Below are 22750 nucleotides of genomic sequence, written 5' to 3' on the forward strand. Positions count from 1 at the left end.
GGGGGCGGGGAAACAGTGTTGTTTGCATCCTCCTGATGTTGAGGGATATAGTAGGCACCATCATACAGTGACATCCAAAACTTATTTTATCTGAGAGGTTAAAGATGAGAAGCAATCCAACTGCTGATGTGATTCATGAATAGATGATTCAACTTATAAGGACTTGGTGATAATGATTTATTATATACCAATCACAGTCACTTAGAAGAACCTTTGAGTAAAATCAATGTTACCCTTAAGACTAAATACAAATACATTGTGAACATTTAAAGTTTTAGGCCCCTTGATTATCTTTAAGGTAATATATACAGCATATTTTCCAGTATAGATTTTTCATCACCAGCCATATGGTAAAAATTAGTATGAGATAAATAATTTAGCTTCCTTCTGTTCACATACAATTTCATTATAGTCTTCCTTGATGCTGTGAAAAATCTTCAGAAATAATCAATTGTAAAGCACATTTACATTCCAGCCAAAGCTGAACCTGGAGGTTTCTGACATGCTGACGTTTGACTGTTTCTCTGTGTGCTGTGAAAAGAAGAAGTACTGATTATTAGCAAGTGGCCACCAAAGAATTGCATGCCTGATGGCAGCCCCTGCACAAGCACACTTCCTGCTAGAGCACAGTGTGAGGAATCATGACATGAGACAGCTGGTATGTTCACAAACTGCAAGTCATTTTTCAGGACCAAAAAAAATAATAGTGCAGAGCAAAAGAAAGAAATTTAGGAGTAATGAATTACATATTCTCTGTGACCTAGCGATTCTCTCTGTAACCACAGTGAATATCCCAGCCTCTGAAGCACAGTAATTGGTTTGTAGGAGATATTTTTCCATTCATAAGAAAAAATCTCTGCTACTTTTTATCCTGGCCTTATTTCTCCAATCTGGTTTGAGTTGAAGAATCTTATGCTAGAATTGTAGGAGAGCAGGTGCCAGATTGTGGAGGGCCTTGAACGCCCGGCCAGGGAGTTTGGATTTTATCCTGTAGGCAGCAGAGAGCCATTAAAAGATTTTGAGCAGGAGGAATGTAAAAAATAGGACTTGATTTGGATGCATGTTTAGTATAAAAGTGCAATGATAAGATATATTAAGGGAGTGTTACGGTTCTGTTCGCAGCATGAATATAACTGGAGGATTCATCTCTACTAGCTGACTAGTTCAGCTTTTATAGCATGCAAATTTTCAGAGCCAGCTGTAAGAGCTTGATGGTAAAAGAACAAAGTACAAAGTGATCATGTGAATGTAATTGTAAAGAGAGGGAATTTTTTAGTGATCAAGGTAATACAGAATCATAATCATTTTAAAGGGTGACTGTAGAATTATTTGTTATTTTGAGTTCTTTGAAACCACCTCTATACTATATAATTACCTTAAGTTTTAAGTGCTCGCTGCAGGGATAATTTATGCATTTTGCATTCTCATGCAAATGTTTTAACAGTCTACACTGTTGAAAATGGAAGCTGAAAATTATTTCAAATAGGTAATGGTTTGCAAAGCTTATGAAGTGATAATCATTTTTATATATCCTGATACTTTATATTATACTATTGCATTGTTTTTTCAACTAGGGTGATACTTAAGTAACAAATATTTAAAAATTTAAATTGCATGTTTTGATAAAGAACTGTAATTTGCCTATTTTAAAACTTAATGTCATCAAAACCCTTTTAAAAATATTAATATAAAATGATGCAGTATTTCAGGAAATATAAAACAAATTTAATTTAAACTAAGCTACTAGAAGCTCAGTTATGAATTGTAGCTAGATACATGGTCTAAACACTCCTATAAAGCATTACATTTTTAGAATTCAGGCTTCACTGCAGTGGTTTTGACATAACCATAACATAAGGTAATAACAATAATAAACAGGTGATGGCAGTTTGGACATAAATAGGAAACTGTTGTCTTTTTTACTGCAACATAACTACACCTGGAAACACTGTATGTCCCTTGTGAAAATATGATTCACTTTATGATGTGACATTCTTATTTCAAAGTGTCTTGTTTTAATGAACTTTCACAGTACTTCTTTGCACCAATCCTGAGTTTCTCAAGAGATCTAGATTTCCTTTCTTTTTTTTTTACCAGAGATAGATATGCATTGTATATAGGAAAATCTCCAGGAAGAAATGGGTTTACTCCTCTATTTGGTTTCTCTGTAGATACTAACTTTACAAAAGATCATAACCTGCCCTGGGCAGCCTTTCAGATTTCACCACAGCTCTGAATACAGGTGGAAGTTTGGACAGGAAACAGAAAGATCTCGAACAAAGGGGAGACAGCTTATTTTCCCACCTTCCTCATTAAACCTTCAGGCTTTCTCAAAGCCCACAGATTATAGAATTGGGAAAAACAAATTATCACTTTTTTAAAAACTTTCTCGGTTTTCACTCTCTGTTGTCTTTTTCTGCTTTGTTTCTCTCTGTTTCTCCCTGTTTCTCTCAGTCTTTCCCTAATACATGCATGCATGTGCACACACACGTCTGACTAGTTTAATTTATACTTCTCCTTATATTTGCTACTCACATCTTTACCTAAAGACACAGAAGCCTAATTTCAGTAAAGGTGCTCTGGGGTCATCCCCTAAAAACTTCTAGGGTAGAGAGAAGGGCACTGGAAGGAAAAAACCCAAAATGTGCTCAAGTTCAGTCTGGCTTGGCTTCTCCTCTGTGTTAAACCTCTTCCTTCCCTCTGGAACTCAGGGTCAGTTAAAACTACCAGATCTTCAGTGTCTTAGAGATCAGGAGCATCTTACAGATCAAGTTGCCTTAAAATAAGGGCCTCTTACATGTTAATACCAGCTACCTTAAATTCCAGCTTCCTCTAGAAGGAGCTGCTTCCCTGCTCTGGATTTGTTCTCCAGCAGAAAGTGTTAAATCCAGGTTCCAGTGTATTAGCATCTCTGGTTCCATTTCTTCGACTCTAAAAAGAAGCTCTTTAGAGAATAAAAAGAAATCTACCAAAATCCATTATAATCATTGCCTTTATTATCATCATTATTAAACTGTCCCTAACTTGTCACTCGAATGCCATGACTGTTCAAGCAGTTGTAGAAAACTTTAAAAGTAGGCACTGCTTAAACATAAGGTACGATTAGATTTTTCATTATTGTTGTTATTAGTAACTTACATTGTGAAAGTAGAACTAGCGAAACAGTGGTTTGGAACAAAAGAAGTGAGATAATAATGTTGTACTTTTTGTGACATAGTAATTAAAATGAGACGTGTAAATGTCATCTGGCCCATTAATACTGGATTATTTCACAAATCCCTTTAATATCATGTTCTCTCACTGATACACACTCTAGTAATTCTAGATTTAGAATCTTAGGATATTTTAAGCCCTAAATCAAAAGCTTATGTATTATTATACTTGAAAAGGAATCACTACTGAAAGCAATTCTCACACATACAATTAACGTGTAACATTGGCCCCTCACAAATATGGAAAGGTGCTTCTCTTCTCCATTTGTTTTCATTGACAATCACTAGTGTTCATACCACTTTCAAATTGAGGGCAGGGTGGGGGGATACTACATTTTCTTATGTATCATACAAACTGAAAGTTAAGTCAGGGGAAGGGATCTGGTAGTCGTTGAGCATTGGCACGTATGCTAACTGCTTGCCATGCCTTCTGCAATTCTCTCTATGAGGCACATAATGCTGTTCCCATTTGAGATGCAGGCTCAGAGCACATGCAAATTGCCTAAAATCAGAAAACTGGGAAATGGAAGAAGCAGATTTGAATGGAACTCTTCTAAGAGGCAAGACACACAAATAGGAGGGAGGGCTGAACCTTCAGCAGATGTTGAAACTGCATGTTTAGAAGGGAGTTGGCATTACGGCTATTATCTACACAGAGACTGCTGTCTGGGTGAAAAGGTGCACTTGCCATTGAATTTATGAAGAAATGACTTGTTGCAGGCACCTTTCCTGTGATTTTCTCACCTGTGAGGTGGGGGAATTCCCCTCTAAGGCCAGTTATTACAGACAGGTGCTGTCAAGATTAAAGCAGATCATTATATTTGCAAAGAGGACTGCCACAGTGCCTGGCACACAGTAGGCTCTCAGTAAGTAGTAGGGTAGAATGAATTGTTCTATTTAGGTCTTAAAGTAATAAATGACTTCCTCCATTCAGAGTTGTGGCAAGTCACTGCTGCTAGCATCCTCTCATTTAGCTCCTTTCAAGGGGCAGATGGGAGTACAAATGTACTCTTTTCATAGAAAGATTCTCCTCTTTACCACTTCCTGTCCTGAAAAGTAATTTGCAGATGTAATGTGGCACAACAGTCCAATAGCCTTCTGCGACGTCATTCTCATCCTTGGTTTATAGATGAGGCCTTTGCACCTTGCCCTATGATACCAGGTTTTATGTTTTGCAGTGGAAAGCATGCATTAGTGACTTCCATTGGAGCAGTCACCATTGTCTAGCATTGCTTTCCTACCTGTGCAACAGAAAAGATAAGAAGTCTCCTTTTAAAGTCTTTGAAGAAGCAGACTCCTGGTTATTGTAACTGACAGTTTTTCTCAGAGACAGATCCTACCAAATTTAATACAACTGCAATCCAACACAAATTATGATTCTCAAACTTTCCTGAAGTACTGGAACATGCTATGCACCCACCTTGGTATGATTTTATTTTTAATAGGCCTTGCCAGAGCTTTACAATTATCTAGGAGGAAAGGACCTTTCTGCTTTGCACAATGGCTGATTGGATCTCTGGGAAAATTTTTCAGAGTTCCTAGGCTTTGAATTTTTATTCAAGTGCTTGCAACAGCTATTTAAAAAGATTCAACCTACTAAGCTTGTTCTCCTTCTAATGACAAGTACTTCAGAACTCATTTTCTTCACAAGAACTTAGATCCCACTCAGAAGTTGTTACAGAGAAGAGCACTGCCACAAATTAGAAAGTTCCATAGTAACAGAGAATATATATCCAATGGGCACAGATTAATTCCAATGACCAGCTAAAAGACAGGAAGGTTTATTGTTTAGAAATTATATCTGATAATTGATTCACCTTTCAAAACACATACATCAGCTCTGTCAAAAAAAGCCAATATACAGAGTTAACACACATAATAGACAAAAGAAAAAAGTTTAGGGGATTATTCACCTCAGAGAAGTATTCTTCACCTGAAAAGAATACTTTTCCTGCAGATTTCTGTTAAACAGTGAGATCTCTTGGTAAATTTAAAATATAACTTGATGTCCACACAGTCTCTCTGGAACATATTTTATGTAAAATGAAGTATATCCTCTGCCACCTAATTGGATTGCCTAAACAATCTGTATTCTTCTGGAAGGTTAGGGTCAGACTAACACTGTCTTGGGCCAGTCACACAGTCTTGAGGACATGTGTTCATCCCTCTTCTTTGTCATGGATCTCAACAAGTTACTTCCATTTCAAAATGTATTTGCTGAGCAGGCTTGAAGCAGAGTGAGGCCTTTGTTTGGATCATGTACTTTTGTATAATGTGACAAAAGTAACCCCTCTTAGCTTCTATAAGAGATGCATTGTTTTTGTTTGGTCTTATTCTTTTTTATTTCTAGCTTATTTCAGTGTGCTTTATAAAACAAATCGCTTTGTAAAATTTGACAGCCTGGATAATCCATTGCATGACACTGCTTTACAGAAATATATGAAAATCCAGAACAAGCCAGCACAGGGGACTAAATACACTCCGAAGCTAAAATATGGTCATATCTGGGTCCTAATTCTGTTTTCAACAGGCCATTGGTTGACAGGTCCCTTAATGTTTTTCTCATTTTTGTTTGTGAAGAACTAAGGCGAAAAAGCAATACTGAACTGGCATATTTTGTGGGGTCAACATAAGGTAAAATAAAATGTCTATGAAATATCTTGGAATATAGAAATGCAACCAAGAAATTGCATTGTAACCATTTAAGGAAAAATAGTCCCATGTACATGTTCTTAATTATAATTTGCATTTCTTTACGAATGGTTACTAATTAGCATGTATATTTTTAAGTCATTTTATGGCATGGTATTTCATAAAGCCCTTTTTAAGCACCTCATTTCTTTAGTGCTATGGCTTGAAGTACTGCAGTCATTTCAGCCTACTGCAGACAAAAATGAAAAATGAAAGGAGGCAAAACAGTTTTCTGGGAGCCAAGCTTGGAGGAGAGCACTAAACACAAAGTGTAATTCATGTGCAGTCCTAATTTTTGGCAGAATTTATATTCTTCCATGCTAATAAAATACCTATAGGCAGGCCCTTTCTTTGTAAATTCATTCCATAGTGAAAAAGAACCTTGAAAAGAAAAGTGAATTTATTTCTTTGGCCCTGGTTTTCTGGGCCTGTATTATCAGAAGTAATCCCACATTTCATGTTTACGGAGCCTTACAGTTCAGAGCTTCTTTCACATACATCATCTCATGTTGTATGATAAAACAACCCCACATGGTCAGCAGAACTGTTAGACTTTTTTTTCCCCATTTTACAAAAGTCAGGCTAATAGAATTTAATTAAAATGTTTAACTATTTGCAGACCCAAAGACCAAGTATATACGTTTCATGCCTATGTATTGGTTACCAGGGATCTCTTTATTCTTGTAACTTAAGCATTGTTTTTGTTATTCTCTTTTCTCTCTCTCCTTCTCCCCCTCCCTCCCTTACTTCCTTCACCTCCTCTTCATCCCTCCTATCCCTCCTTTTCTTCCTTTCTGGTTTTTTAAATTGAATTTTTCTGTAGGCTACTTTTCTCCTTTTATCACCTACTCTTTCTGCTCTCACAGGCAAATTCTGACCTGTCTGTCTCTACTTTAAAACAACCCTTTATTCATTTGGAAAATATAATGCCACATTTAACCTTTTTTTGGATTTGTACAGGGGAGCTTCCAAGGTCTCTTCATATGATATTCCTTCTTTCACTTATTTATTTCATCAGATATGTATTGAAAATTTACTATAAACCAGACCTTATGTTAGGAGCTGCCCTCAAGTATCTCATAGTCCAGTGGATATTTGAATGAACAAACCATACTCTATTATGAATTAATAATTTTGCTTAGCTACAGTGCACTGGGTGAGTATTGATTCCCTTTTCCACAACCTCTCCCTTCCTATGCTTTGATCTCAGTAATAATGAAGTTCATTCACATCAAATATACCCTGGGAGAGAACATCAAAGCCCTGAATATTGCAATTAGTCCTGGATTTTGAAATCACCAATGGAAGGGAAGACTGTATAGAGACTATAGGTAGTTACATTGGCACCCCCATGGGTATGATTTATGTTTTAAGATTCCATTTATTAAATTTTTTTAACAGAGTTGAAAATATAATTTTAATTTGTGTATCATTTTCATTAGGTTGGGGAATAATTGATGCACACAAGTCAGGCCTGCTTAAATAACCTGCTAACTTTAAATCTAGAAAATTAATTATTATCAGAACATGGCTCAGAATCAGAAGAGTGACCCTTGCTATCGGCAGTAATTGTTAAATTAATTGGATGATCAGGCTACTGAAAATGTGGCTGGAAGAGAGGAGGAGAAGAGAGACAAGTGGGAGCATAGAAGGGAGAGGTAGATTAGTTAAAATATGTTTACAGAACCTGCTGAAAAGAGGAAACCATGTGTTTCTAGGTTCATTATCAAACGTTTCTTTAAATGCCTACTCATGTATCTACAAACTATGTTTGTTTTGTGTTCTATGGTGGCTGCTTTAAAAAATGTTACATGTGGATAAATTAAAATATATTGAAAAACATTAATTTATACCAGGATGTGTACATTTGGCATGACATACACATATGTGAAAGATTATACTTAAAATACAATACCGTTATCACAGACTTTGTTCGACAGTCTTGGGACTTAATGGTACCATTTTATGTATGAACAACTTCATTAGATTCTGTTGCTCTCTCTCAATCCGAGGGAATCAGTGCAGCCCATCTGAAAAGTATTTCTTTTCAGAGAAATGTGTTAAAAGGAAACATTTATAGTCTATATGACAATCCTCAAAGCTTCTTATCCTGCTGAGATACAGACTCAAATGAAACACTGCCACACTATCAATGGTACCATAGCTGAAAATGCAAGAGCAGGAAAAAAAGAGGTATGAAAAACCCATTATAAAGGCCTACATTTGCCAAATTATTTATATTAATCAGGAAGGCATTTAGTCTCGGTGTGTATATTTTGGTATTACAGATGTGTTTAAGATATTTACTTAAACAATATACAGATATTGTTTATGTTAATACACGTTTATGTCACTGACATAAATGATATACAGATATATCACATTTTAGCTCTCATCTTTTTCATTATGGCTACTGAGGATGTAGCTACACATCTGCTGTTGCCTGACATAGCCCTTACTTGGCTCCCTTTAGGGAAGCCATCATGACAGCCCACACTTCTGACCTGGCTCCAGTTGCAGGAGGCCAGAGGTACTGCACTGTGTCCCCACTGCCCTCGGAGCCACAGGCAACCCAACAGGCACTACTGCTTCTTGTGACTGTAACAGAGTAGCAATTTACAGTGGTCCCAAGCTCTTTGTTATGGGGCAAAAATGTTTTTTGGCACACCATTGGATCTTGGGGTTATTTGCATATATTCAGCATTACTTGTTGTGCGAATGCCTTCTTTGCTTGCCTTTCAAAGTCTGTGTGGAGGTCTAACATGCCCTGATAAGGACAGCAGAACATTAACATCTGTTACTGTAAGACTTCCCCAATATAGTTCTATTGAAATGATGTTTAGAGTTCCGAATGTTTTCTTCTCGTCAGTGATATTTCAGCCTCCACAGAATTATTTCCTCCTAGTTGTATGAGTAAATTTGTAAAAAGAGGTGTTAGATTTTGCTCCTGGATCCACTTGTTCTCTAAATGCAGATTCCCCATTCCTTACCCAAAATATGATCATTATAACTAACTGGTATGGATTCTTTAGATAAAAGGTTCAATATTGACTGAGAAGAAAGAAACATTGAACTTTAAGGAGAATACAGATGAGTATACAGAGGAAAGATAATAGAGACAGATTATTTCATGAACTAAAAAGATGTTATTTCTCTGAAAAAATATAGATGTGCAAGAGAAGTAAACAACTTTTAAGAGAAATCAATGCATAAAAGTTTATATGATATAAAACACCTTTTCTTTTGTATTCAGGCCAAGTAATTTCTTAGTGACTATGCAGGGAATACATGACATCTTTTTCATTCATTCATTCATTCATTCATTATAATAGCAAATATTTATCTACTGCCTATTAAGTCCAGATGATAGTGATTGATGTCTTCATTTAGTGCCTCCTATTTGTTAAGACCACTATGGTACCTTCTTCCAGAGTATTAATGAGCATCTCCAGATCAATCAAAGTAGGTTGGTTCCTTGGCATATGTCTACCTGATCTCCTCTGAATAGGGCATTCCTGTGTTGGGTCAAATCGAATTTTAATTATTTATATGAATCACTGCTGAGAGACAGGGAGATGCAGCTGAACCTCTGCCCCTTTTGGTGGACCTTCCTGTTAGGTTGAATGCTCATATTTTCCCACATTTGATAAAAATCAAGCCTCTTCTGCCTACTCATTCCAATACTGGATAAAATGACAGTGTCACACACAGAGAACAGAACACTCCTTTGGTTGCTTCAACATACTTTTTTTGGCCTCATTTTTCTCCCTCTCTACTGAGCTTTTGAGTCCAAATTTAGTGGTGATGACTAAGAAATTGCCAGGATGTGACAGAGCATTCAGTTCATTGAGTCCTTCCTTGCTATTTTCCCATAGTTGTAACAATTGCCAAGTTTTTTCCTCCTAATGTTGTAGGTGCCATGTTATTCTCAGCAGATATTAAAAGCACATTTGCAGGATCTGTCCATACAATGACAGCCTCCTTTTACATACAGCTGATTTTGTGGTGTGGTATTAAGGAAATTCTCTGTAGACTTTTTACTAGTTGATACTTCTGTGTCCTGGAATTTACAATATTTAAATCTGAATCTCAGAAATTCAAATTCTATAAACAATAATTGCATGGTCTGCCATGTGCTAGGCAATATGACCAGTCATTTTTGAGGGTGGGGAGGTAGATTGGGAAATAAGTAAGACAAGCTCCTTGCCATCTGGAGCTAATCATGCACGTGTATGCATCATACACAGGACCATGCTAGAGATGTAGATAGAGTTTATGGGAGCATAGATATGAGCATAATCAGTTCTGATTGGGAGAGATTATACATGATTCCAAAAACAGTTATATTTGAGCTAAGTCTTGAGGGATGAGAAGAAAGCCAGTAGGTAGACAAATAGAGGAATGACATTCTAAACAAAGGAAATGAGTTGCATCTGTGAAAACACAAAGGGACACACGGTTCTGTGGTAGAGGATAACACTGGAAGGCATGGTAGTAACTGAATTGTGGAGAATTTTTAACTGCCACATCAAGTTGTTTGTTGTTTTAAGGTGAAATCATCAAAAATTTCCAGGGAAGGGAACTTGGCTTTAGGAAGGCAAACCTGCCAACAGAAGAGAAGAGACCAGTTAGGTTATTACAGCAGTCCAGCGAAGAGGTAATAAGGTCACAACTAGAGCAGTAACAATAGGAATGGAAGGTGAAGGTCATGGATCATGGACTAGAGAACATGTGGATGAATGAACTTAAAGGTCTTATGAAGTTTTAAGTGTGAGCAACTGCCAGGATGATGGACTCCAATTACTGAGACAAGCAACACAGGAGAAGTGGAGGTTAGAGGAAGTATGACTCTGTGCTTCAAATATTATTCTTCCCTTTTTTCTATATTGAAAGTCTCAGCTAAAATATCACCATCTCTGTAAATCCCTCCCCAGTCCCTCAGTCAGAATTAAGTGTGGCTTTCTCTGTTCTCATACAACACCTCTTTTATTTTTATTATTATTTTTAAACATTGGTCATATTTATGGGTACATGTGAAATTTTGTTACATACATAGACTTATAATGATCAATTCAGGGTATTTGGGGTCTCCATCACTTGAGTATTACTCATTTCTATTTGTTGGCTACATTTCAAGTCCTCTCTTCTAGCTATTTTGAAAAATACAATATATTGTTATTTACTATAGTCACCCCCCTCTGCTATAAAACATTAGAACTTATTCCTTCTATAATATATATTATTCACCAGATTTCTGACCCTTTATGAAAACAAAATTTGTTCTCCAAGGATGAAGGTTTTTTTTTTGTTTGTATTTTTTTTGTCCAAATGGTGATTTAATTTCCAAAGGATTTCAGAAATATTCTATGCAGTTGCCCTCATCACTAGAGGAAATGTGGAGATTTTTAGTCAAATTTCTTTGTACTTTCTTGGCTTTCCCTATGTTGAGAAATCCTACAAAGAGGAGTTTTCACAGCCCATAAATAGAACACTTTGGTTCCTAACATGTGACAGTTGCCTTAGAAGTACATTTCTCCTCGAGTAGGTTGAATTTGTGTGAGTCCTGTGAGGATCTTTCAAGTGTGCCCCTAGGCTGAAATAACCCCAAAAGATACACCAATTTGGGCACTCTGGAGGCCAGATGGGGGAAATTAGGCAGATTACTGGGTGAAACAGGGTTTGTGGACTCCCAGAAAAAAAGGAAAGAAAATTGCTTGAGTGCTTAACTTTGAGAGAAAAGCTGCCTCTCTTGAGGAATGTGTCCCTATTTGCTGAAATGACTCTGAGAGTCCTTCAGATGTTATTGCTCAGGTGGTGTGCATTGCTTAGAATGATATCAAATACAAAAATGAAGGAAGGTAGGACCATAAAGACATTGTTTAAAAAAGACTGGTGCCCCAGAAAGCTTGCAGTACTTTTACAAGGTTTTTTTTTTTTTTGGTGATATTATTAAAAGTTATTCCTGATAATATCTCAGCAAATTAGCAAAAATCTGATAGCTTCATTGGTGATTCTATCACATGTAGCTCACTTAGCATTTTCCATATTATCTTCTTTTTGCTACTTTGCCGCTCTATGGATTACTTATAAATTAAAATCTACTGTTCATTTCATTTGGCTTAGAAATGGTCATTTTTCATGGCTGTTTATTGCACAAACACACAAATTTAAAAGGAGGGGTTGTTTTCCCCCTGAAATGGTCTGTTTGGTTAGGAAACCTTCATTTGAATGGCCCAGTCCAAAAAAATACATGGCCAAGTACATGGCATAAAACCACATTTCAGTGTTCAAAGTCCCCTGGGTGGCAGTTTTCTCATGTATGCTTGTAGAATTACTGTAAATTTCTTGCTTCTATATTGATTTGCTTGTAAATGTTACTGTAAGGTAAGGATGGGGTAAGGGGAATTTTTTTCTTTCTTAAATCAAGGTCCAATGATCTAAAAAATATCAATTTGGTTTACCTTAAAGTAAAAGGTAGCCTTTCTTTGTAGCATGCTTTTAGAAATACAGGCAGCAGGCATTGTAACACAGGTTTCAGCCTAGAGCAATTGACAACCATTGTTGTCAACCATAGTGTATAATAACTCAAGAATCCATGAAAATTAAGTACAAGGACTGAATTTTTATTTTCTCATATTTAATCCCAAAGGGAACAAAGCTCTGTGTGATAGCCTTATTCTTGTCTTTTCAATACTTAGCTCTTGCATTTGTTCGTTATATAACACTTATGTGGCCGGCTCTAATGTTCCCATTACCTATTACAAAGAGAGCTAATCATTGATCAGCAGCACTTTCACTTAGTGATTTTTTTCTAAAGCATCATATGAAATGTTATATATAGTCTGTTGGTTTCCAATGATAATAGTTTATACTATTAAAATATAGCACCTGTCATACAAGCTTTAACGAAGTGTATCCTAAACTTCTGAAAGGTAATACCAGATAACCGGATGATTCTGTATGAAATTCAGGGCTATAAACATTGAGCTTTTGTTTATTTACTTTTGTTGCAGGAACATTTCACACCTGAGTGCAAATTCAAAGAATCAGTGTTTGAAAATTATTACGTGACATATTCATCAATGATATACCGTCAGCAGCAGTCAGGCCGAGGGTGGTATCTGGGTCTGAACAAAGAAGGAGAGATCATGAAAGGCAACCACGTGAAGAAGAACAAGCCTGCAGCCCATTTTCTGCCCAAACCACTTAAAGGTAAATTTGATGTTTTAGGAACTATGGATTATCGTACTAAAAACACTAATTTAAATCAATCCTTTATCACACTTTTGAAAGTAGAACATAGTTCTTCCACATTAAGGAATCTATACCGAAATTTACAAACATTTTATAACATTCAAAAACATCTACTCTCCTGATTTTAATTTTTCCATAGTTCATATACATATAGTAACACCTTACTTAGGTGGAAGTAGCTTAATTGCTAACTCAGGACAGCCAAGAACCTCAAATTATGCTAAAATGGTCCCTGGGCAGAGACATAGATGTTAAAATATGTGTATACTTAACACTTAGCAGAAAGGTCCTTGGGGCCTCTCCAAGGGCCCAACAATATTATTTCAACAATTTTCAGTCATAGTTTTGTTTTCTAGTCATTATTGGCAGATTAATAGGAAATTAAAAAGCGTAAGGGATAGGAATAAGGCGTGGAAGATAGGGATATTGGAAGTAGTGAGACATGGTTGAGAAGAGTCAGAAAAATGCCAGCAAAGCAGAGGAAGACCTCAAAGAGGGTACCAGCCTAGGGTTAGCAGAGGGTTTTAGAGTAGAGGCAGACTGCCTAGCTCAAATCAGCAGAGCACTGTGTTTCATACCATGTTCTGGAGCCAGACTACCTGGACCCGAGGCTCAGCTTGACTTTTCACTAACCGGATATCTTGAACAGGTTATGTACCGGTGCGTGCCTCAAGGTCATCTGTAAAATATGGATAAGAGTACTTATGTCATAAGATTCTTACGTGGATTAAATGAGATAATGCATACAAAGAACAGTATCTAATGTTATAAGTGCTGCATGTGTATAAACTAGTACTTTTATTTACAGCACAACAATAATAATTTTTACCATTTATTGCACCAAGAATTTGCTAATACTTAACCTCTTAGAGAGGTTCATTTTAAAGTATGACAGAAATCAGTGTTTTAAAATGTTTTAAATTTTTAATATTTGGCTTGCACAGTTTGCTGTAGATCATATTTAAACTTCTAAGAGCTTTATTAAATGCATTTTTCATTAATCCTCTGGTATATAACCATAAGTGATAGAAGCTAGGCATTAAAATTCATTACACACTACTGTACCAAGACTAGATTTTGCTTAATCTAATCTAGTCTACTCAACCAAGTCCTTGAAAACAGCATTTTTCATGTTTGGCTTAAGGCACAGAAGCCTAGTAGTAACCAGAAGAAAAGTTGAGGACCCAGCATGGTATGCCCATTTTTTTAAAATTTCTTTTATTCTGTTTTAGTTTTTTTAATTGACAAAAATTATGTATACACACACACACACACACACACACACACACATATATATATACACCTATCATGTACAAGATATTTTGAAATACACACACACACACACACACACACATTGTGGAATGGCTAAATCAAGCCAATTAACATATGTACTGCCTCACATACTTACGATTTTTGTAGTGAGAACACTTAAAACCTATTCTTAACAATTTTCAAGAATACAATACATTGGTGTGCCCATTTGAAGGCCTTTCACACCATTTTTATGTGCTTTTCAGTGGCCATGTACAAGGAGCCGTCACTGCACGATCTCACGGAGTTCTCCCGATCTGGAAGTGGGACCCCAACCAAGAGCAGAAGCGTCTCTGGCATGCTGAACGGAGGCAAATCCATGAGCCACAATGAATCAACGTAGCCAGTGAGGGCAAAACAAGGGCTCTGTAACAGAACCTTACCTCCAGGTGCTGTTGAATTCTAGCAGTCCTTCACCCAAAAGTTCAAATTTGTCAGTGACGTTTACCAAACAAACAGGCAGAGTTCACTATTCTATCTGCCATTAGACCTTCTTATCATACATACTAAAGCCCCATAATTTAGATTGAGCTTGTGCAAAAGAATGCCAAACATTATCAGTGAACTGAATCTGGGAGAAGGACTGCCAAATTTTCTCATGATCTCACCTGTACTTTGGAGATGACAAACCAAAAATATTTCACAGCACTACTGCTGATCAAAATTTACTCTCCAACCAAGAAAATTTAAAAGACCACAATTATTCTCCAAAAACAAAACAAAAGAAAACAAACAAACAAAAAAAATTAACTGCTTAAATGTTTTGTAGGGGCAAACAAAATTATGTGAACTGTGTTGTTTTCTTGGCTTAATGTTTTCTATCTACGCTTGATTCAAATGTACTCTTTAGTATAGTGCAAATTTATGGATTTCTGAAATTCAGTGGTTCTGTCTACTCGGTGTCACCCAAATCAACCAAATTCAGGGTTGAATCTGAATTGGCATCTCAGGCTCAAAGTAACAGTGTTCTTGTGATTTTAGCAATTTCTTTTTTTCTTTAGATTTGTAGTATTCTGGTCAAGTTCTTGTGCTGTACTTTGTGCATAGAAATTGAATTGTATTGTTAACCCCAGTCAGTAAAGATATCTTAAAAAATGATTACCCTCAAGTGTAGATTTCTCTTAATTCCATTTGTGTATCATGTTAAAATGTTGTTGTGGCTTCTTGTGTAAAGACAGGAACTGTGGAACTGTGATATTGTCTTTTGTGTTGTTAAAATAAGAAGTGTCTTATCTGTATATGTATGAGTCCTCCTGTCATTGTATTTGGCACGTGAATATTGTGTACAAGAAAATGTTAAGACTGGTTCCCCCTAAACAACATATATTATACTTGCTACTGGAAAAGTGTTTAAGACTTAGCTAGGTTTCCATTTAGATCTTCATATCTGTTGCATGGAAGAAAGTTGGAATCTTGGCATAGAGTTGCATGATATGTAAGATTTTGTGCTTTAATATTTGTTAAAATCTGTGTTCCAAAAGTGGACATAGCATGTACAGGCAGTTTTCTGTCCTGTGCACAAAAAGTAAAAAAAAAAAAGTTGTTTAATATTTGTTGTTGTATACCCAAATACGCACCGAATAAACTCTTTATATTCATTCAAAGAAAAATCCTTCAACATGTATTTATTGAGCGTCCATTATGTGCCATGAACTATAGTATAAACTGGAATTAAACACTGAATAATGTAGATAAAGTCACCCTACTCAGATAATCTACAGTCTAGAGATTCAGATTAACATGAACACCCTTTAAGGTGTGTTTATCATGCTAATTACTATACTTTGACTTAAGATTGGTACAGAGGAATTCTCATTCCCATTCAGTGATTAAACTGTATAAATGACACTTCTAGCATTCTCTCTGCCATTCACAGTGTCATTTCTCCTCTCTGTTGCTCATTTCTCTCCTCCGTAGAGGGAATACACAGTACTAAATATCTCATGTCCTTTCCACCTCTGAGAGCTAAAGGAAAATATAAACATTCTTAAATGTTGATGACTTTTCTCTAGCTCCTCAAAGCTGCCATTGCCTGGCAGTCTCCAACTTACAATAGTTGAACTTATGATTTTTTGGCTTTACAATGTTGCAAAAGTAATATGCATTTATAGAAAAAGTACTTCAAGTACCCATATAACCATTTTGTTTTTCACTTTCACTATAATATTCAATAACTTACATGAGATATTCAATACTCTATTATAAAATGAGCTTTATATTAGATTAGTTTGTCCAACTGTAGGCTAATGTAAGTCTTCTGAGCACATTGGAGGTAGGCTAAGTTATGATGTTCGGTAGGTTAGGTGTATTAAATCAATTTTCAACTTACGATATTTGCAACTTATGATGTGTATTGGGATGTGACCCCATCATAAGTCCAGGAGTATCTGTATATGGAGGGAAGGATGGTAAAACAGGTAAAACATAATTGACTAGTGATTTTCAGGGCATTTGCAAAATAAAATTACTGGGGCCCAAGGAGTATGCTTTTGCAAGGAGGGGAGGCTGCCCATTTCTAAGATGTTTGGGCCAGATTCAGCATGAGCTCCTAACCCCTCCCAGCCCAGTCCAGTCCTGTCTAGTCACCTTGTGATTTCATCTTAAATCCTACTTATCCTGCCTCATTCTGCCTGAGCTCTAAAAAGCACACCTGCATGAGGTGAGGCTGCCTGCCTATTTTGGGCTCAGGAGCCTTTGCACCATGTTTTAAACACCAGTGGACTTTCAGACAACCACCTCTCCCTTTTAAGTCTTACTAATTTTCAATCAGTAATGTACTATGTTGTTTCCCTCTTACTCCAAGAATTTTAAGGTTTGGTTATTGACTACGTTGGTTGCTGGTCTAACATTTTCATTGTTAAGAAACTGTGTAGGTCTTCTAGTAATAAATCAGCACTTTGGTGTCTCAGGGAAGCCTGGCATAAATAGGAAAGGGTCAGAATACCCAGAAAGAGTCCTTCACTCCCAGCATTCATTTTGAGCTGCCTTAAGTTGTTTTTAACAGAAGGTAGTGTTTAAATAAATCACTTAGTAAATAAATAGTCCTCAAAGAAACCTCCCTACAAGTGATGATACTAGCACTTTCACACATCTTCATTACTTACACACACACACACACACACACACACACACACACTTTAATAGCATTCCTCATGGCAAAAAATTTTAGTCCTGCTACCTCCTTGATGAAAGAAGAAAAGATTGCGTAGTCAAATAATTTTGGAAAACACTGCAAACACTATTGGTTCTCAGACTTTAGAAGATATCAGCATCACCTGTAAGGCTTACAAGACTCAGACTGATGGATCCCACCTCCATAGTTTCTGATTGAGTAGGTCTAGGGTGGGCCCAGAGCTTTGCATTTCCAACAAGTTCCCAGGTGATACTGAGGTGGCTGGTCCTGGGGAGCTATACTTTGAGAACCACTGGCATACACTACTCTCTTCTTCAGGATTAGTGCATTAGCACATTAAATTCTGAAAAGCCCTGTGTTAAAAGAAGTCTGCTTAAATTTGAGAAAAGCTGAGACACACTTATATGGCCACAAAGCCATATTTTCATGGAGCACCAGTTGACACTGCAGGAGAGTGGTGGTCCTCAAGCCTTCTGTGGGTACTTGAATCACCTGGGGTGTTTTTCATGCTTCCATGGTTTTAGGCTGGGCCTGAGACTCTCCTGAATCTTATGCCTAGCACAGTCTGAAAACCACTGTACCATCGCATTGCACATGATCTCATGTCGTCACTACTATCTGTGAACGTAGATCCAATACTTACGCTGTATTTAGCCTAGGGTAGATGATGAAAAAGAAAACAACCACTTTCTTCAAGCTACTTGCAATTCTTTGAAAGCAAAACAAGCTCCAGTTTTTCTCCACCAAGAGTTTAGTTTGTACTTGATGAGAATATGTCATTACCATGAAATCCTTAAAGGATGAGAGAGAAGTGATCTGCGGCATTCCTCCTCACCACCCTCACTGGTACATTGTCCCCGTCCTAATCCAGTCAATCTCACTGAAGAATTTTTCGAAGACCTCAGCTACACATTTTCTATTTTCCAAGTGAACACATTGGGGTAAATGAATATCCAATAGAATCATTTCTTCATCTACACCAGCTGATTATAACCATTCTGTGGATAAGTGGTGACAGTATCACAAATGATAAACATTTTGACCAAATTTCATGCAAATGAGCCTTATTTAGCCTCATTTAGCTGAAGTGTGTCATTCATGGGCAAAATGGAAATGTGCCCTCACTGGCAGACTCTTTAAGGAACATCCATATTTCTACCAGCAGTCTCTTCAAGACAATCTATGCTTTTTCTATTATGTTTCTCAAAATTCTTTCAACCTCTAGTCAAATCCATTTCCACATTTTAGGTATTGATTGCAGCAGGACCTCACTTGTCACTACCAAAATCTGTACAGGGATATGGCCGTGGCATAATAGATGACCATTTCCAATTACAAAACAATTGGTAAACTACAGCTAGGGCAGGCCATTAGTACCCCCAAGTTCTTAACTATATTTAAAATGGCAACTTTTCATACATTTTATAGTTCTAGCCACAAAAATGTGGTCCCTTGGTTTCACTTGATGCATTTAGCTATCCTGAAATGAAAACACCTGGCTGCCATGCTAGCTTAGTCTATCACCTCAAGTGTGCCCTTTCGCTTAATGATTGAGAATGCTATAAGCCATAGTACACTCAAAAGCCTATGTCTCTAAATCTAGACTTCTCTTTAGCTCCAAAAGAGAGAGAGAGAGAGAGAGAGAGAAGAAAATTGCAACCTAGAAGAAATGGCCTTTAGGAGTTACTTTCATGAACCATTACTTCCTTGGCTTTTTTAATCTCTAAACATTGTGCTGCTATTTAGAGGTTGGTTTGAATTTGTTGCACAGGGAACAATAATTTATGCCAAATCAATCAGCCCTTCTGCTAATATAATGTGAGTTCAAGAGTCTGGTGTTTCTCATCACATTTACCATAATAAGGAATGCAGAAAACTATATGGCATCATTTGGGGGATGTTCTAGTTTCTATGTGGGTATTCTTGAAGAGGTTTGTCACAGCTGCAATTCTGTCATCATGGAGAAAGTCCTTCTAGAACACACAACGTGGATGATTTCCAGGTTTAGAATTGTAAACCAGATATAAATACAATTTTTCCTTTTTTATTAATTTTTGTTTCAACACCCTGCCTCTCATGCAAACACTTCACACACACACACACACACACACACGTGTGAATACACATAGATGAGTCTCCAAAAGGACTTAAAGATACTCTGTTCCTCTGGGAGTATGACCCTATGTCTATTCAATAGGGAGACTGGAATAGCCAAGTTCAAAATCCAGGGCTTCCTGGCTTCTGAAGCTGTCCTGCCAGCTCGGACACTTCTGCACACTAAGGAGTATTGCCCAGGTTTTCCCGACAACATGTTAGCAGGTCTGCACATTTTGTACTATAAATAATTGTGTGCACACTTAAATAATTTGTTTTCAGTGTTGTGTAAAGTTAGCAATTAGAGTAAAAGAAATGTATGGGGTGATTACTGAGTAAAAACTCAGCTCCTTGGAGTCCGCTCAGCTTGTTGGCCGGGTAGATATTTATTACCTTGTAAACTGTTAATGCTGCACAGCACGTTACCAAGGCCTGGGTAAAGCATTCACACAAAGATAAATGGATTGACACTGAGTCAATTTTGTAGAAAAAGAGATATTCCGGGGTTTAGAAATAGAGAAAATTTTTTCCTTACTGAGATTAATAAAGTAGAACTCCAATTGGAAATAGCTATTCAGTTGCACATTCTTCATATATGTAAACCTCTCTGTCACTAATGCCCTGGAACAAACTGGATGATTACAGTCTGAGTGTTCTTTTCTTATTCAAAGATTTCAAAACCAGAATGAGGTAGTTCTCGAAGTCTGGCTATACTATAATTATCCTTTTAATGTAAAACAGCCAAACAAAACGGCTTGAACAATGTTTGACTTTCATGAGTCTTGAAGAACATTTCAAAACACACCACCATTACATTTCACCAACACATAGTGTGCTAGATACACACCAAAAACTGCCCTACTGTATGTGTGTTTGTGTGTGTGTGTGTGTGTGTGTGTGTGTGTTGTGGAGATAAGTAGTCCTGTTATATACCCTCAAGAAGGTTTGGGTAAGGAAAGCTTCAACATTCCTGGTAGTCACATGCCGTAAGTGGCTAAACTGGGCTAAACATTCGATTCACAGGTTTTGCTTTTTACAAATTCTCAGTTAAGAGTGGTATATAGACATGCAAGTATCAAACTTATATTATGATAAGTGCTATAATATAATCAAGGTGCCAGGGGAACAGAATGGAGGAAAAATATTGATGAGGGAAATTTAAAAAATGTAACAGAAGAGTTAATTTTTCAGTAGAATCTTAAAAGGAATTCAATAGCCAGAAAGGTAGGGTAGATGCACCAAGTTAAAAAAAAAAGAGTATAAGCAAAGGCACAGAGCCTTATGTGAAAGGCACTTGAAGTAGCACTGGGTATCTAGAAAACTACAATTAGCATAGTGTAGCTGGACAATGCTAGGCAGACCCCCCCTGGTATGCAAGTGATGTCCAGTAAATGAGCAATCTCCCTGCATTGCCTCATTCCATTATATCTCATTACCTGAAAGAGATAATGAGCCACCTAGGTCTGTATTATTGGAGTGTCTCTGAAATCAAGCTGCTTTATTTGTTTTGTAGAAACCCAGTGAGTAAATTATTCTCTTCAGTAGAGAAAACCAAAGAAGATGGTCTGTGAGCAAAGTATGATTCAGAGCCTTGCCTATTAGGCTGTAGTGGATAGACCTTACTAATTCTTCCATCTCTTCTGTTGGACAACCTGTACTTTCCTGTTCTAAAAGAATTCCTCAGCAATATGGGTAATTTGAGCAGTGCAATCATATAGAAAAAGAAAAAAATCAGCAAAATGATGGAAGGTAAACTTTCTTTTAATAATCTTTCTGTCTAAAATGTGCTTTTCATATGTTAAGGTAACAGATATTCATTTTGAGAGGTCTAAATAGTATATAAAGGTATAAAATAGTAAGTTTTTTTACATCTCCCCATTACCCCAACCCCCAGTCCTTGGTAACCAGCATTTTGTTCTCTGTATCCATGAGTTTGACTTTTCTAGATTCTATTAATTTAAGTGATACCATGTTGTATTTGTCTTTCTATGTCCCGCTTATATCACTTAGCATAATGTTCTGCATGTTCATCCATGTTGTTGCAAATGGCAGGAGTTCCTTCTTTTATGGCTAAATAATATTCCATTCTCACATTTTCTTTATACATTCATTCATTGACAGACACTTAGGTTGTTTCCACATCTTGTCTATTGTAAACAATGCTGCAATGAATATGGCAGTGCAGATGTCTATTTGACATAACTGATTTCATTCCCTTTGTATATATAGCCAAAAGTGGGATTATTGAAGCATATGATAGTGCTATTTTTAGTTTTTGAGTAACTTCCATACTGTTTTCCAGAATGGCTATACCAATTTACATTCCCATCGACACTATACAAGGCTTCCATTTTTTCCCACATGCTCATCAATGCTTGTTATCTTTTAACTTTTTGATAATATTATTCTTACCACATGTGAGGTGATATTTTCATTTTGATTTGCATTTCCCTTATGATTAATGATGTGGAGCGTCTTTTCATATATATGTAGGCCATTTGTATGTCTTCATTGGAAATAAGACTATTTAGGTCCTTTGCCCATTTTTAAATGGGGTTATTTGTATTTTTATTATTGAGTTGTATGAGTTCCTTATCTATTTTGGATATTAACCCTTTATTAAATATATAGTTTGCAAATATTTTTCTCACATTATGCAAGCTGTCTTTTCATTTTGTTGATTGTTTCCTTTGCTGTGCAGAAAGTTTTTAATTTTATGTACTCCCACTTGTTTATTTTTGCTTTGGTTGCCTGTGTTTTCAGTGTTATATCCAAAAAATCATTGCCAGGACCAATGCCAAAGAGCTTATTTCTTATTTCTTCTCCTAGTTTTACAATTTCAGATCTGATGTTTAAGTCTTTAATCTATTATGAATTGATTTTTAAGTATAGTGTAGGATAAGGATCTACTTTCATTTTTTTGCATATGGATATTCAGTTTTCCAAAAACCATTTACTGAAGAGACTATTCTTTCCCCATGGCTTATTCTTAGTGCCTTTGTTGAAGATTAGTTGATTATATCTGTGTGGGTTTATTTCTTGGCTCTCTATTCTG

The 22750-nt window shown here is 36.6% G+C and overlaps 1 protein-coding gene across 2 annotated transcripts in view; it reads left to right on the forward strand.

Moving 5' to 3' along the window:
- Positions 1-14944, forward strand: part of FGF13 (fibroblast growth factor 13) — a 201883-nt gene extending 186939 nt beyond the window's left edge. For both annotated transcript variants that reach the window (XM_069463435.1, XM_069463434.1), the window contains exons 4-5: positions 12917-13115; positions 14675-14944. In XM_069463435.1, the coding sequence (XP_069319536.1) occupies positions 12917-13115; positions 14675-14811 (336 nt within the window). In that variant the 3' untranslated portion in view covers positions 14812-14944. The remainder of the gene's footprint in view (positions 1-12916; positions 13116-14674) is intronic.
- Positions 14945-22750: the final 7806 nt, after the last annotated feature.

The sequence above is a fragment of the Eulemur rufifrons genome, chromosome 30, assembly GCF_041146395.1.
Source record: "Eulemur rufifrons isolate Redbay chromosome 30, OSU_ERuf_1, whole genome shotgun sequence".
NCBI lineage: Eukaryota > Metazoa > Chordata > Mammalia > Primates > Lemuridae > Eulemur > Eulemur rufifrons.